This window comes from Porites lutea, chromosome 2 (genome assembly GCF_958299795.1).
Source record: "Porites lutea chromosome 2, jaPorLute2.1, whole genome shotgun sequence".
NCBI classification, from domain to species: Eukaryota; Metazoa; Cnidaria; class Anthozoa; order Scleractinia; family Poritidae; genus Porites; species Porites lutea.
This window is the reverse complement of record NC_133202.1, coordinates 14,755,099-14,768,127: the sequence shown is the minus strand read 5'-3', so window position 1 is coordinate 14,768,127 and position 13,029 is coordinate 14,755,099. Positions and strand designations below refer to the sequence as shown.

Genomic DNA, 13,029 nt, shown 5'->3' with positions numbered 1-13,029 from the left:
TGCACTTTTCCTGGAAATTATTCCCATCGTGGTTGTTGACCTCAAAGGCCAGGTACATCCCCAATTTAATTAGAACATGCTGTTTCCTTTGTCATTGATACATTTTTTTTCTGCAATTTTTACTCTTCAGGTTGCTCTGTTTTCATTTCAAGAAGTGATCAACAGACTGTGTCGTGGAACACAAGGTGATGCCCAGTCTCAAGAGGTTACTCAAGGCATTGTAGAGGTGTGTCACACTACATACTAAACTTTAACTTTTCAATTTTTGTATGCTTTTTCAGGGGCATCATTCCTCAGTCCTGACAAAGCTGGCCCCATAAATTCACCACCTGAACATTAAATGGATTTTAGAACAACTGGTTTAAATGATACAAAGTGATGTCTATAAGGGCCTGTATTCTTCATTCTTGATTTTCTGTCACTGCTGTGACTTGCAAGAATTTTATCTTATATCTTCTTCATTTCACAGTTCCAACATGTGAAATTTATATAATAATATTATTATTCATTATTTCATCTTCAACTCTCCCGGGTATATTAATAACCAATTTTTAAATTGGTTCTTAATGACCAGCTCCCAGTTGGCTTGTTAGCTCAATTAGTTAGAGTGCTGTACCAGTATCATAGAGGTCAGAGTTCAAACTCTGGCAAGCCTGAATTTTTTCAGGCTTTCTTTTTGCAACTGCATAAGTTGCGTCTTCAACTGCAAGGATCTTCTTTGCATTTATTTCTTCATTCCGTGGTTCCATCATATGAAAGTCATAATATAGTCATTATCATCATTTCAAGAATCTTATTGATGGGCGGTAACCCCTTAGAGTTCTGACATTTACTTTAATAGGGGTCTCCTAAGGCATGGTTCAGATGCCAAACTTTCCATGAGCTGAACCAAATACATTGAATAATTAAGTACATGAAAAGTTTGGCATCTAAATCAATTAGGAATGCCTGTTTCAATTTAGAACAGCTCAGCCGTTCTTCCCGCCTAGCCCAGCTGGGAATTTCGACAATGGATCGACTTTGGAACAGCTTTGATTCAGACGCCGAAGTTTTCATGTATTGAACCTAATTGCATAACTTATTATACTCTATTTTGTAAGCAGTTTGGCTGAAACAAGCATTTTTCTCGGTTTGAATAAAATTCAGGTGGAATTAACATCGGTGTCTGAATCAATTCAGCCTGTCTAAATAATTTGGGTCGGCCTTTGAATTAGGTTTGGCTCATGAAAAGTTTGGTGTCTGAACTAGGCCTTGCAGTGTACTTGTAGCAATGAGAAACAAAAATGCCTTGTACCCTAAGAGCAACTTGGCAAATGCACTGTACACTACATCATGCACACAACTCATAATAATGATATTATATTCATGCCTTACCTTTATTTGACTTGTTTTATTCAAGTTACCCCACCATGCTGTGTTGAGACAAAATTTCAAGTTCCTCAAAGCTCATGAAGCTGAAGGATTACTGGCAATCTGTATTTTCTTGATTAAGGTGAGTGGCACTGGTACTGTCAAAGACAGACATGTAAGCCTGTGGACATGCTTCTTATGCACTGGGCTCTTGACGTACCTTTGTAATGTACAGAGCAACGGATGTCAGAAATTTACAGTGGAAAACACACAAAAATGAGAGAACAAAATTCAAGTCTTTGAAGTGTTTGTGAATGTTAGGAGGTTAGACCAGGGTGCAAAGAAAGTCAGTTTTACAGCCTGCCATTCAGGCAAGCTGTTGCTAGCATGTACTGGCCCAAAAGTTATTTCAACTAGCCCCCAAACCATTTTTTATTAGCAGGATTGATTACAATCCTTCTGTAATTTGATTTCCCCAAAAAAACAGCACTTGCCCGTTGGGCTCGTTAAGAAGAAAAATCACTAGCCCAATAGCAAAATCCACTAGCCCTGTGCTATCAGACACGACTTTCTTTGCACGCTGTTAGAATGATGTTATTAGCTGTCATGCATAGGAGGTTAAAAATAATCACTCCAGCTAGTGGTCACAGTTGCTTGCAAAACCATTTAGATGAAAATTAAAATCCAATACATAATAAATACTCTTATTTGTAACATTCTTTTCTCAGTTGACTGAAAGTCATATCAATGCTCTTCAGTTATATGATCCATGTACATGTAAAAAAGAAAGTACTCATTTCATACACTTCATGCCCTCATGTCCAAGCTGCCATAAACGTAAACATCCAGCTTTAGTAGGTCTTCTGTTATCACTTCCACAGCACATTCCTCCAGGGTATCTATTACCAAAATGGCCTCTTTACTTCTCCACATTTAACCTCTATCTGATGCATCCTGCTTCCACTGTGCGACAAGTAACAAGTGTTGCCTTTAAATATTTGGGTAAGTAAAATGTTCTTTATGCCATTGTTCTTATTGAAACATGTGACATAATGTACAGTGCAGTATCACTCTTCAGGGCTTGAAACAAACTTAAATTAGGGCTTGTCCTTTGGGCATGCAGCTCTCCCAGTTTGCTTGCCCAGGGCCACTTCTTGCTTGTCTTAGTAAAGTTAATGACTTTTTTAGAGGCTGACTTGCCTGTACCCTTGTCCAGTAGGCAAATTAGGTAAGCTTTAAAAGTTACCTAGGCCCAGTTCAAACGTTAATCTTTTCATGTACTGAACCTAACCCTTCAATTAAGTACATGAAAAGGTTGGTTTTTGAATCAATTAAGTTTGACATATCTAATTTGGGTGGACCCATGAATTAAGATCCAGTGGCCCACATAGAAATTTTGACTGTAGAGTGACTTCATTTTAAACGTCGAACTTCTCATGTGCCAAACCAAATGCATAAATTACTAACATTTATTTTCAGTTGTAACCATTCTAGACCATTGAACATTGTGAAAGTGAATTGAGTCCGACTAATTAAGTTTGACGTCTGAATCAACCATCAAACTTATATCATTTGGGTTGAGTTAAATAGGTATTAAGTTCGGTACAGGAAATATCAGTGTTTGAACTGGGCCTTACCGTGTAGGAAAATCTACTTGTCTTGGGACAATGGACAGGGCTTTTTGGGGGCCTTCTTTTTTCATTGGTCCGTTGATTTCGTGACGATCGCTAAGGAAATAATAAGTTTGGTGTCTTTGAATACAAAAGAACTTCTTTAGCATAATATCGAAATTTGCCACTTCCTGCATGTACGGCACAGTGTCCATCATTCTTTGATATAATTATTATAAAGAGAGGTATCCTTTCCCCAAATTTGCATCCTCACCCAACTTTTTGGTTACCACATTGCTCCAAGCAAACTGTCACTCAGAATTTCACTGTTGTGGTAAAAGTCTGCAAGGTTGCCAGCAAAAGAACATTCTTTTGTTGAGCTTAGGAGCTCCACATCTGGTGAAGCATGAGGTATCATTTTTTTGGTCTTCTCTTGATTATTGTTAGTGTAGTGAGATTCATGAGAATCTTTCCAAAAAAATAATAAATGATTCAATGATGTCATTTATTGTTATTCCCTTGTATTTGCAGTTGCCAAAGACAGCAATAATCCTGTGTTTTTAAAACTTGTCCTTCATGGGCTTGCAGCAGACTGGAAGGTTGACAAAAGCTTGTTGGTAGCAAACCTAGTATCTTCTCCTGAAATTACTAACCATTTGGGACCCTCTACATCAGACACACCACAAAACTCTGAAGAGGATGCTATCAGGCATGTACATGAACGAGAAATTCCATTCCAACGTACTCCAAGTCCTAAACCAAGCCTTGACTTGTGCTATGTGTCAGCTGATTCAATAAGTACATGTAGTGCAGGTGAGTATTTTGCTCTGTTTGTCTGCTCTGTGTGTCAGACAGACACCTTTGGGACAGACTGGCATTAAGCAGGGTTGTCAGAAAGTTTTGAAGTAGATGGCGTAGTTGTCAAAGTAAGCGGCCAGCTCTGGAGGGACTGGTGAGTGCCAAAGGCGCAAGTCCCTAGTGGGGGTCTGGGGGCATGCTCCCCCAGAAAATTTTTATATTTAGATGCTCTGAAATACTGTTTTCTGCAGCATAATGAGATTTTTGTAAGAAATTTTTTGGCAGACCCTTTCTGCTAATCAATAAATTGACAGGCTCACCTGTGACATCGTGAGGAATAAAAGACAAAATAATGAGGAAAATAATTATAAACAATGACGTTAGCAAAGATTAACCTATACAGGGAGACTGAAAGACCCGTGCTGTAGGCGAAATTTAAAAAAAGAGCACCTGTCAACATTGCATATGAATTATTTTCATCTTTCGTCTAGTTTTGCAGTAATGTGCTTTCTAAAAATACAATGTATAAATTACATCTTCCAGCATTTCCTTAAGGAGGTGCACTTCTCTGCTTGTAATGACAGTAGACCACTCTTACTTTACTTGTCTTTTTATTAACATTAACTAACTATTTATATTTTTGTTTTTCTTTTCATGACTGATCTTGCACGTTAAAGGAACTGAACCTCACAATGCATTTTCTGTGGGCCACAGCACTAGCTGGACATCACAAACACAGTCTCACAAATCAACAAGAACCAGCATTCGACAAGTAGCAAAGCTTCTTGCAGGTACTAATCATTCCTTAACATGTAAATTGTCTCACCGGCAGGTTAAGGAAGAGAGCTAAAGGAGCTGCTTTCTGGAAGCATAGTACTAAAACACTCCCTCACTGGTTAAAATAGAAATAATAAAGTGCCTTGACCATACTTTATGGCTCCTGAAGGAAATAGAAGATCATGAAGTTATCCCTATATTAAGTTCTTTCCTTACAGATAACCCACCCAGCCCAGGAAAGGTTGGCCACATGACTGGGGTTGACGTCCCCTACTCTTTTCGAAAAGTGGTGTGGGTTCTTTTACATCCCACAAGTGATAGTTCTGTGAGATGGGACCTACAGTTTTTCGTCCTTATCCAAGAAGACTAGAAAGTCTAACTGTTTGCAGATGCCATTACAATGGCCGCACTTTCTTCTCAGTTATTTGAAGACCCGGAGTGTTGGTTCGGCCGGGGTTTGAACTGGTGACCTCCCGCTCAGTAGACCGGCGCTCTCCCAACTGAGCTAACCAGGTGGTGGTAAAATGGGTTTTACTGACATGGGTATTTTTTTGAGACTTCAATGTGATTTGATGGCAATTAAATCAGTTTGTGGAGACCTTAAGAATACTACTGGGGTGCTTATTAACAAAACCACACCCAAAGTTGGTCACTTACTAGAAGGGAGTGCTTATTTATAAAGGGTAGGAAACGGGACCACTTTGTTCAATGAATCATAGCTAAGGGTTAGCACCTCCACCTTCGAGATCATGAGTGCCCAGTGGAGAAATACATTTCCTACTTTCTTTCGTTCTTTCTTCTTTTTTCTTTGTTTGTTACAGAGGACATATCCACATCCGCAGATCACTTGATGTCAAAGAGTTGGGAATGGAGAGAAGGAAGACTTCTGGCATATGAGTTAATCCTCAAGTTCCTAATAACAAACCACATCCACTATGTCTTCCCTGCTTTTGTATTACCAGTGTCTAAAAATAAGGCTTCGTCAGCATCTGTGGATGAAAGTCTCATCAGTAGGTAAGGCGTATCGAGTGCAATTGTCATAGTACACCCTGCGTACAATACAATGCAATATTAAGCATTGATGATAGTCAAAGAAAAATTTTAAACGCGGCAGTAGAGCATTGAAAAAACTAAAACAGCAACATATAAGCAAACAACTTAAACATTTTTACGTCCAAATATAACATAAATAAATGGAAATAAACTTGCAAAGAAACGTTTCTCTGTGAATTAGATTCCAAGTCCACCAGCCGTCCACCTCGGGGGAATGAGGTCATAAAGGGCGTGAAACTCCTGTCACAGGCGTTAAAACACACTCCATTGAACTTCAAGAATTTCACACAGCAGGAAGTTGAACGTGATGATTTCGTATGATTCAACATAACTGTAACTACAAGTATTTTTTGTCACAAATTAAGTGAAGGTTACCGGTCGTTTCGATGCATGTTTATTCAGTCGAGGTGTAAATAGTTCCACGTAGTTGGCTTAAAGAACGAAGAGTACTCACCCCAAATGTTTTTCTTGTTCACGCGTAAACTATACTTGAAGTGAACGAAAATTTTTTTTGCTTGCTTTAGTTCGTATCGAAACGATCGGTTTCCGAAGTGAATGTTCGTGAAACATTGTATGCAGCTGATACAATAGATAACAAAATACCGTAAAATTCCTAAAATGAGTCCCAGGGCTTATATTTTTTAAAGGCCCTTTTTGAGGGGCTTATTTTTGGAGGGGCTTATATTCGGAGGGGCTTATCTGCGGAGGAAAATTTGCGTTCCAAAATCGATTGGGCTAACCTTATAGTTGGAAAAAAATTTACCGTTTTTGCTTTGTTTTACGTTGTACTTGAGGGCAATTTCCAAGTACAAGCCCTCGGAGGGGCTTATGTTTGGAGGGGCGATTTAACGGAGGGGTTTTTGCGTTACGAGTTTGGGGGGCTTATATTTGGAGAGGTAATACATGGAGGGGCTTATTTGCAGAATTTTACGGTACTGTATTAGTGTTGTTCTGCTGAGAAGTTCCCCCATCCAGGCATAATGATCAAATTGTTTACGGTCAAGTCCCCCGAAAGTTATCTCACCCGAAGTTATGTCGCCAGAAATTTTATCATGCCCAACAACATCATAACATGTTTCGTCTCATCAAATGTTAAAGAACAAGATATATTACTTATTTATTATCGTGCTTGTTTCGCCAGTTCATCAAGCCTTAAAGAACGAGATACACTTTTATGTTACACATTAATCCCGCCTGTTTCATCTCATCATAGCATTATCGCTTAAATAACGAGCCTTTATTACACAATTATTCCGCTTGCTTCGTCTCAATATCACTTAAAGAACAAGATTTTTTTTATACAGTGTTTATTAAAATTTTGAGCGTCTTAAGTAAATATTTCGGGCAACATAACTCTGGTTTCGGGCGAGATGACTTTCGGACGACTTGACAGCTGGTTATCGCTCTTTGACGGGTTACCGATCAGGTCTTTGAAAGTTGCGTGTGTTTGCTTTTATCTTTATGCCCTTGCCTGTGAGATTAACAGATTAGGAAAGTGGTCTTCGGACAAGTTAATAATAGCACAGTACACCAGCCATTGCACCACTGTTTCATGACTCTGTAATGCACAACACATAACCAAGCTTACATCACCGTGGTTGTATCATATTTTTCTTTTTAAGTTATTTTGTTCTTTCATTTTGATAACCCACTAACACAGGCACTTTCTCTTTCTTTCTTGCACATCTTCTTGCGTCTAGTTTGTCAAGCAAAATTGTTGGCAATGAAACAACTGGTAAAGTCTTTTGTAGAGACAGGTTAGTAAAAAAATAGACAAAAAGAGCCACGCGAAGGTCAAGTTGTTTGCAGGGCAAAGGTAAAACCTTCGTTTCTCATGCGAACCCGCAACCGCCCGATCGGCAGGCAAGCGCTTTTCTGACTGTGCTAATCCTGCTGCGGTTAGTAATGTATACTCTGGATACTGCGGAGGACAGGCTGGGACTAAGTCTGGAGCACTTTCAAAATGAAAGTGGAGCAAGGGTGGTGCAGTAGTGGAGGTTCTTGCCCCACACCATTATGACCTGGGTTCGAGTTTCGGCATCGACGCCATATGTGGGTTGAGTTAGTAGTTACTTCTCTCCCTTGCTCCAAAAGGTTTTCTCTCGAACTTCGGTTTTCCCCTCTCCTAAAAAACCAATCTTAAGGTTCCTACATGCTTCGTGTGTAAACAAATTACAATATTATTATAAAAGGAAAATAAAATTGCAATGACTGTCAAGCTAAGATTGCTGCATGTAACTGTGTAGGTTGTTTCAAGGAAAGGAAAAGAACGTTCTCGTATTCTACTCCAGTCAGCAAACACAATGAAACATGGTTGAGGCTTAGGTGGACAAATTTATACAACTCGCTTTATTTTGTGAATCCAATCCTCCAGTCGATACCTTTGTTTGCAGGAATACGGTCGAAATACAGGAAAGATGTATATTTTTGTGGGTTGATCCAGGCAAAAGTTGCCCGTAGCAAGCCACTCAGGCATAAGCAGCTTTGGGAACACGATAAAGGGATCAATTCCGTGAAAAGTTTTGTATGAAACCTTATCTCAGCTTTTTCCACAAAAAGTTTTGTTGTACTTTAGAGTTCCTACTCTTCAGGGGTCGTACGTGCAGGTGGATTGAATTTGCATGGGTGGATTTAGAGGAGGACCAAGGGGGGTGCTTCCCCCCTTTTATCTTAGATTCTGTTAAAATTTCTCAGTAAAATCTGTCTTTCAGAGCCTTAAGTTCTGGACACAGATGTTCTCAGAGTTCTTTTACCAGTATTGAAATAAATAGTACCTAGGTAGCTGGCAAGTTTTGCGGCCCCCGCTGTCTGAAATTTTGGGGTTCGCCCCTGAAACTGGGATACACTCTGTAGGCAAATAATAGAGAGAGAGCTTGAAGGCAGCAGTGAGGAAATGTTTCAAGTTTTTTTGCCACAGGAGTTTGTCCTCTCTGCTTTGTGATAGTGTTGCAGTGAACAATGTTTTAAATACTGTAATTGTTATGGCTGACTTTGTTTTGATATCTTTAAAGGTCCAAGTCTGACTTTACAGCAGAGAGCGCACACAAATTGTGCTTGAAGAGCAACAGTGTTGGTGTCATCAATTCTTCATCAGGCACCCTGTACACTACAACAACCATAAAAGTATGGAGACCTTGCATTACTTAAGTGATTCAAACAGCTTATACTTGCACTGTTTCATGCATGGTATACTCATGATGAGCAGGGCTATCACTAAGGGTCGGGGGCTGGAGATTTCCCCCAGCTACTGTGAGCTTGACCCTCGGCGTTTTTCGTGGGAAAGAAAAGGAAAATACAGAAGAACCCCGGTAGCTCGAACTTGGATAACTCAAACTCCCCGCCAACTCAAACTAAGTCTTATTTCCCTTGGATTTCACCCCACTTTTCAGTTATTTTCACTCGGTTAACTCGAACTCGGATAACTCAAATTCCCCGCTACATCAAACTAAATTTCCTTTCCCTTGGTCAAAATGTCATTGAAATTTACCCTGATAACTCAAACTCTGAGTCTTGTTACCCCACTCGGTTGCCATCGCATTAGCTCTTCTTCTTGTGTAATCGGTAAAAAAGCTCCCATTATGGCTCTTGATAAAATCGCTAAAACTAACACATACCGCAATTTGATTTTATTTGGTGCAACGAACAGATCACGTTTTTGATGAAATGAGTAAATTAGCCTGAGAAAACAGCCGACATTTGGCGACGCTACCACTGGTTTCCCCACCAAATTACGTCGGAGAAACGAGCGCAGAAATTCCATATTGATGACACGTCACTTCCCAGATCTGGGTATAGTGCTTCTGATTGGCCGTGCCGCGTGGGAAATTTGATTCAACCAATCAGGGGCACTACCCAGATCTGGGTAGTGACGCGTCATCAGTATGGAATTTCTGCGCTAGTTTCTCAGCCGTCATTTGGCGAGGAAACCAGAGTCAGGGTTTCGTTTGTGTCCGATAAGGTCGAGAATCACAGTAACGAAAGGAAAGGAAACGAAAATAACAAGGACGAGGAGAAAGAAAGAAGACATAAACGAAAAAAGCAATGGTGGCACTCCGGCTTAGTTTTTATATCGTTAAATTGGCTTGATGGAAGAGGTTTATTTGGCGGTAGCGTTTTCGAAAATCCATCTAATATATATACTGGAGATTACCTTAACCACAGTTGGTTATTGATTAAATGCATGTTTTGGTTTTAGACAGGCTGCCAGTAGTCCCTCGGGATTGTCGCGCGGGTGAGCATGTTACGTGCGAGCAAACGAGGCAACTCCCCACTCTCGAGTCCTGTCAAGCCTCAACTTGACAGATTGAAAAGTGGCTGTTGGCAGTCTATATTAGAGAGCTTTAGATTCTAAGACGAGGACGACTACGAGTACGAGATTTTCTCAATACTAAGTAGTGCGCCCGCGTGAACAACCAGCTTCATTTTGGCGGGAAAACGTGATAGCCGTCGTCATTCTACTACGGGTTTCAGCGAGAATGTCGTAATGGCGGAAACAAAATATTAAATATTAGAAGTTATATCATTTTGCGATCGGAAGAGGGCCTATACTCCTTCGATCATAGTAATAACTATGCTAACTTTTTTTGCATCCGACTAGTGTACGGAAGGTCGTGGCCCATCTGGAGCTCAGAATTTTTTTCTGTGTTCTTTCCTCCACACATATCATTTCATTTATTAGTCACTGCTAACTTTTTTGTTGAAAAAAGTACAATGAAGTTTTCCGATAGATCGATTTTTTTAAGTACGCGAGCAACTTGAATTAAAATCTATTTTTAAATCTCGTCCTCGAATCTAAAGGTTTCTATTGGTTTCTTTGTAACAGGAAGGTGAAACTGGCGTTATGGAAAGAAGACATGCAGCCGAAGGAACGTTAAAACACAGTAGCGAGAGTCGTATTACATCTAAAAAGAAGCCCATGTATGTATAGACTTTGTTGGAATTCTTACATCTGTGTATAAAGTTATATAGTGGAAAGTAATTTGGTTGACATACTGCTGTGCTGCTGAACTATTTGTACATTTGCCGTGGCGTTGTCTTGTCAAATCGCAGGTTTGATCTTCGGTTTGACTAAACTACCAACATGTTTGGTACCAAATTTGGTCAACGGTAGCTGGTTATTATGAATAAGCCGCTTATTTGAGACAATCAGAAGCGGAGAAATATCTTGAATGAATAACAACACGTTCGATGATTCTCTTCCAATGCAAATGCCAAATTCCACTCAAAGTAAACTTCGTCGATTGGTTTTACTGCAAAAGAAATACTTGTATACTTGCAAGAACATTGTAAGGAAACGTAATTTAGATGAATTTTTACGTAAGCTTTTTGAACAATATGACATTGAAAATTGTGGCAAACAATATTAAATATGTGTGGCAACTGACAGGTTTTTATCCTCCAATACTTTTTATTTTTGTTGTAACTTGTTTTGTCACTTACTGACTTATTTATTTATTAATCCTTTCACTTTGTGCTGTGTATTAATGCTGTTAATTTGTTGTCAATAAATAAATCTTGAATGAATAACAATGTATCTTACAAGTGGTTGACGTTTGATTCACTTCTAACTAATTTCCCTTTCTCCATGTCTTGTCTTTGCAGGAGAGCAGCTTCTTGTGCTGGTGTGGATGTTGATACACAGACCAGGCAGCTCATCAGACAGTACTCTGTAACGACACCGCAAATCTCACCCAAAAGACCATTTAGACTTCCACGAACGAGCACGTTTGTTCTGGTAAGTGCTTTGGGATCAAAGTGGTTGAACTCTTAAACTTAACGTTTTGAAGATTTTTGAACTTTTTAAACTTTGAAGGATGTTTTAGCTCTTGAATTGATATTTTAATTCTTCTCAACCACTCTCCCTTAGTTTGTTTTTGTCCGCCCGCGTGATTTCAAGTGAAATATTAGCTTTTAGCAGAAGCATATAACCCTTAACAGGGTATGCTTCTGCTTTTAGGCAACAACTTCCCAGTACAGCTGTACCTGCTCGCGCGTAAGTTTCAACTTCGTTCCGTACTTTCCTCTAGGTCTTTTAGATCTCTCTTTGTCATTTGTTTTTATACGGTCAAGTCTGCATTTTATTTGAGATAAAGTCTGAACTTTATCGTATTTGAGTCTGAACATGCTACACGTTCTTCATGCACCTAGAGTCTATTTCGACTGAATTTGAGCCTCAATACATCAGGGACTTCCTTACACAAAGTAATTATCAGTTTCGTTATTAAAATAGATCACAGTGATTTGTTACCTCTGTGTCCTGTGTCCCTGACGCATAAAAATCCCCAAAGATACAAAATAATTTGTGCTATAAGATCAATTGATCGATCTGAAGATGTTTTTGTAGAATATCCTGTTTGTGTGATTTCTGTGGCTGTTGTTTAACGGCGCATATTTGTTTTAGTCTTTGTTGTGCTCGACAATAGTAGGAGTATATTTTTATTTCAGTAAACTGTAATACAGAGTTTTGGAGTCTGTCTTTAGATTAACTGTGTGGTTACGTAAAGACCCAGGGACTCGCTGGTTTTTGAACTGGGACTCAATGGTTCTGGGCTGGGACTCATGATTTTTCACAAGATGAGTCCCAGGACTCACCATAACTGTTTGTAACAAAATCAGTGAGATCGTCATTCTGTTTCGCAGATAAAACGTGTCCGTGATGTTTTTAAGGATAGTAGTATGTAGTATGTTCCACTTCCGTGTATTGGACTGTCTGTATCTGTTTTATTTGGCCCGTGTAATTTCTTAAATTATTCATAACTCCTCTTGCTACAAAATGAAATACGATTTTTTTATCAGACTGCTGTCATTGTATCCCAGGCGCGACGTTTAGAGCATTTAGATTTAAAGATCATAAATTACATCAACCATTGGTGTCTATAAGCATTCAGTTGTTGTACAATTAAGAGTTAATCGTGATTTAATGGAGTGACTGTTATATTGTTACTTTAGGGAAATTCATTACTTAATCAGACAAAAGCTTTGGATTCAGAGCAGTCGTCAAGTGAGGTATGATAATTGCCTTCTGATTGACTACTTGAGGTGCGATTACGCTAGCACTTTTACCGAAAGCTCCCTTTAGGTGGATGTCCACTGTCGGGTAATTATTTTTTACTTGCTTTCGTGCGTAAAATTTGTGTGCGTAAATAAAATTGAAACAATGTATAAAAGGTCGCGCGTAAACTTAAAAGTTAAAACTCGCTCACCTTTTATGCTTTCGCGCGACACTTCATACATTGCGTCTGTTTTATTTTTGAGGCATGAAAGTAAATTACGCGGCAGTGGAAATCCACCTCTAGGAAATAGCTTGGGTTTGGTTTACTGAGGGTTTTGATCACTTTCGTGTTTGCGGTTCCACACTGGTGAGATCGAATTGCTCAGGGGCGGGGGGGGGGGGGGGGGGGGACTTGGATTTGGTTACACGGTAAGCGTCCTTGTAAACTTG

General features: G+C 39.4%; 1 protein-coding gene across 1 annotated transcript in view; it reads left to right on the top strand.

Moving 5' to 3' along the window:
* Window positions 1-13,029, top strand: part of LOC140927821 (uncharacterized) — a 40,050-nt gene that overhangs the window by 6,283 nt on the left and 20,738 nt on the right. The window contains exons 7-17 of the mRNA XM_073377503.1: window positions 131-226; window positions 1,400-1,492; window positions 2,232-2,352; window positions 3,492-3,773; window positions 4,436-4,549; window positions 5,357-5,549; window positions 7,289-7,345; window positions 8,600-8,711; window positions 10,411-10,505; window positions 11,190-11,322; window positions 12,537-12,593. Of these exons, the coding sequence (XP_073233604.1) occupies window positions 131-226; window positions 1,400-1,492; window positions 2,232-2,352; window positions 3,492-3,773; window positions 4,436-4,549; window positions 5,357-5,549; window positions 7,289-7,345; window positions 8,600-8,711; window positions 10,411-10,505; window positions 11,190-11,322; window positions 12,537-12,593 (1,353 nt within the window). The remainder of the gene's footprint in view (window positions 1-130; window positions 227-1,399; window positions 1,493-2,231; window positions 2,353-3,491; window positions 3,774-4,435; window positions 4,550-5,356; window positions 5,550-7,288; window positions 7,346-8,599; window positions 8,712-10,410; window positions 10,506-11,189; window positions 11,323-12,536; window positions 12,594-13,029) is intronic.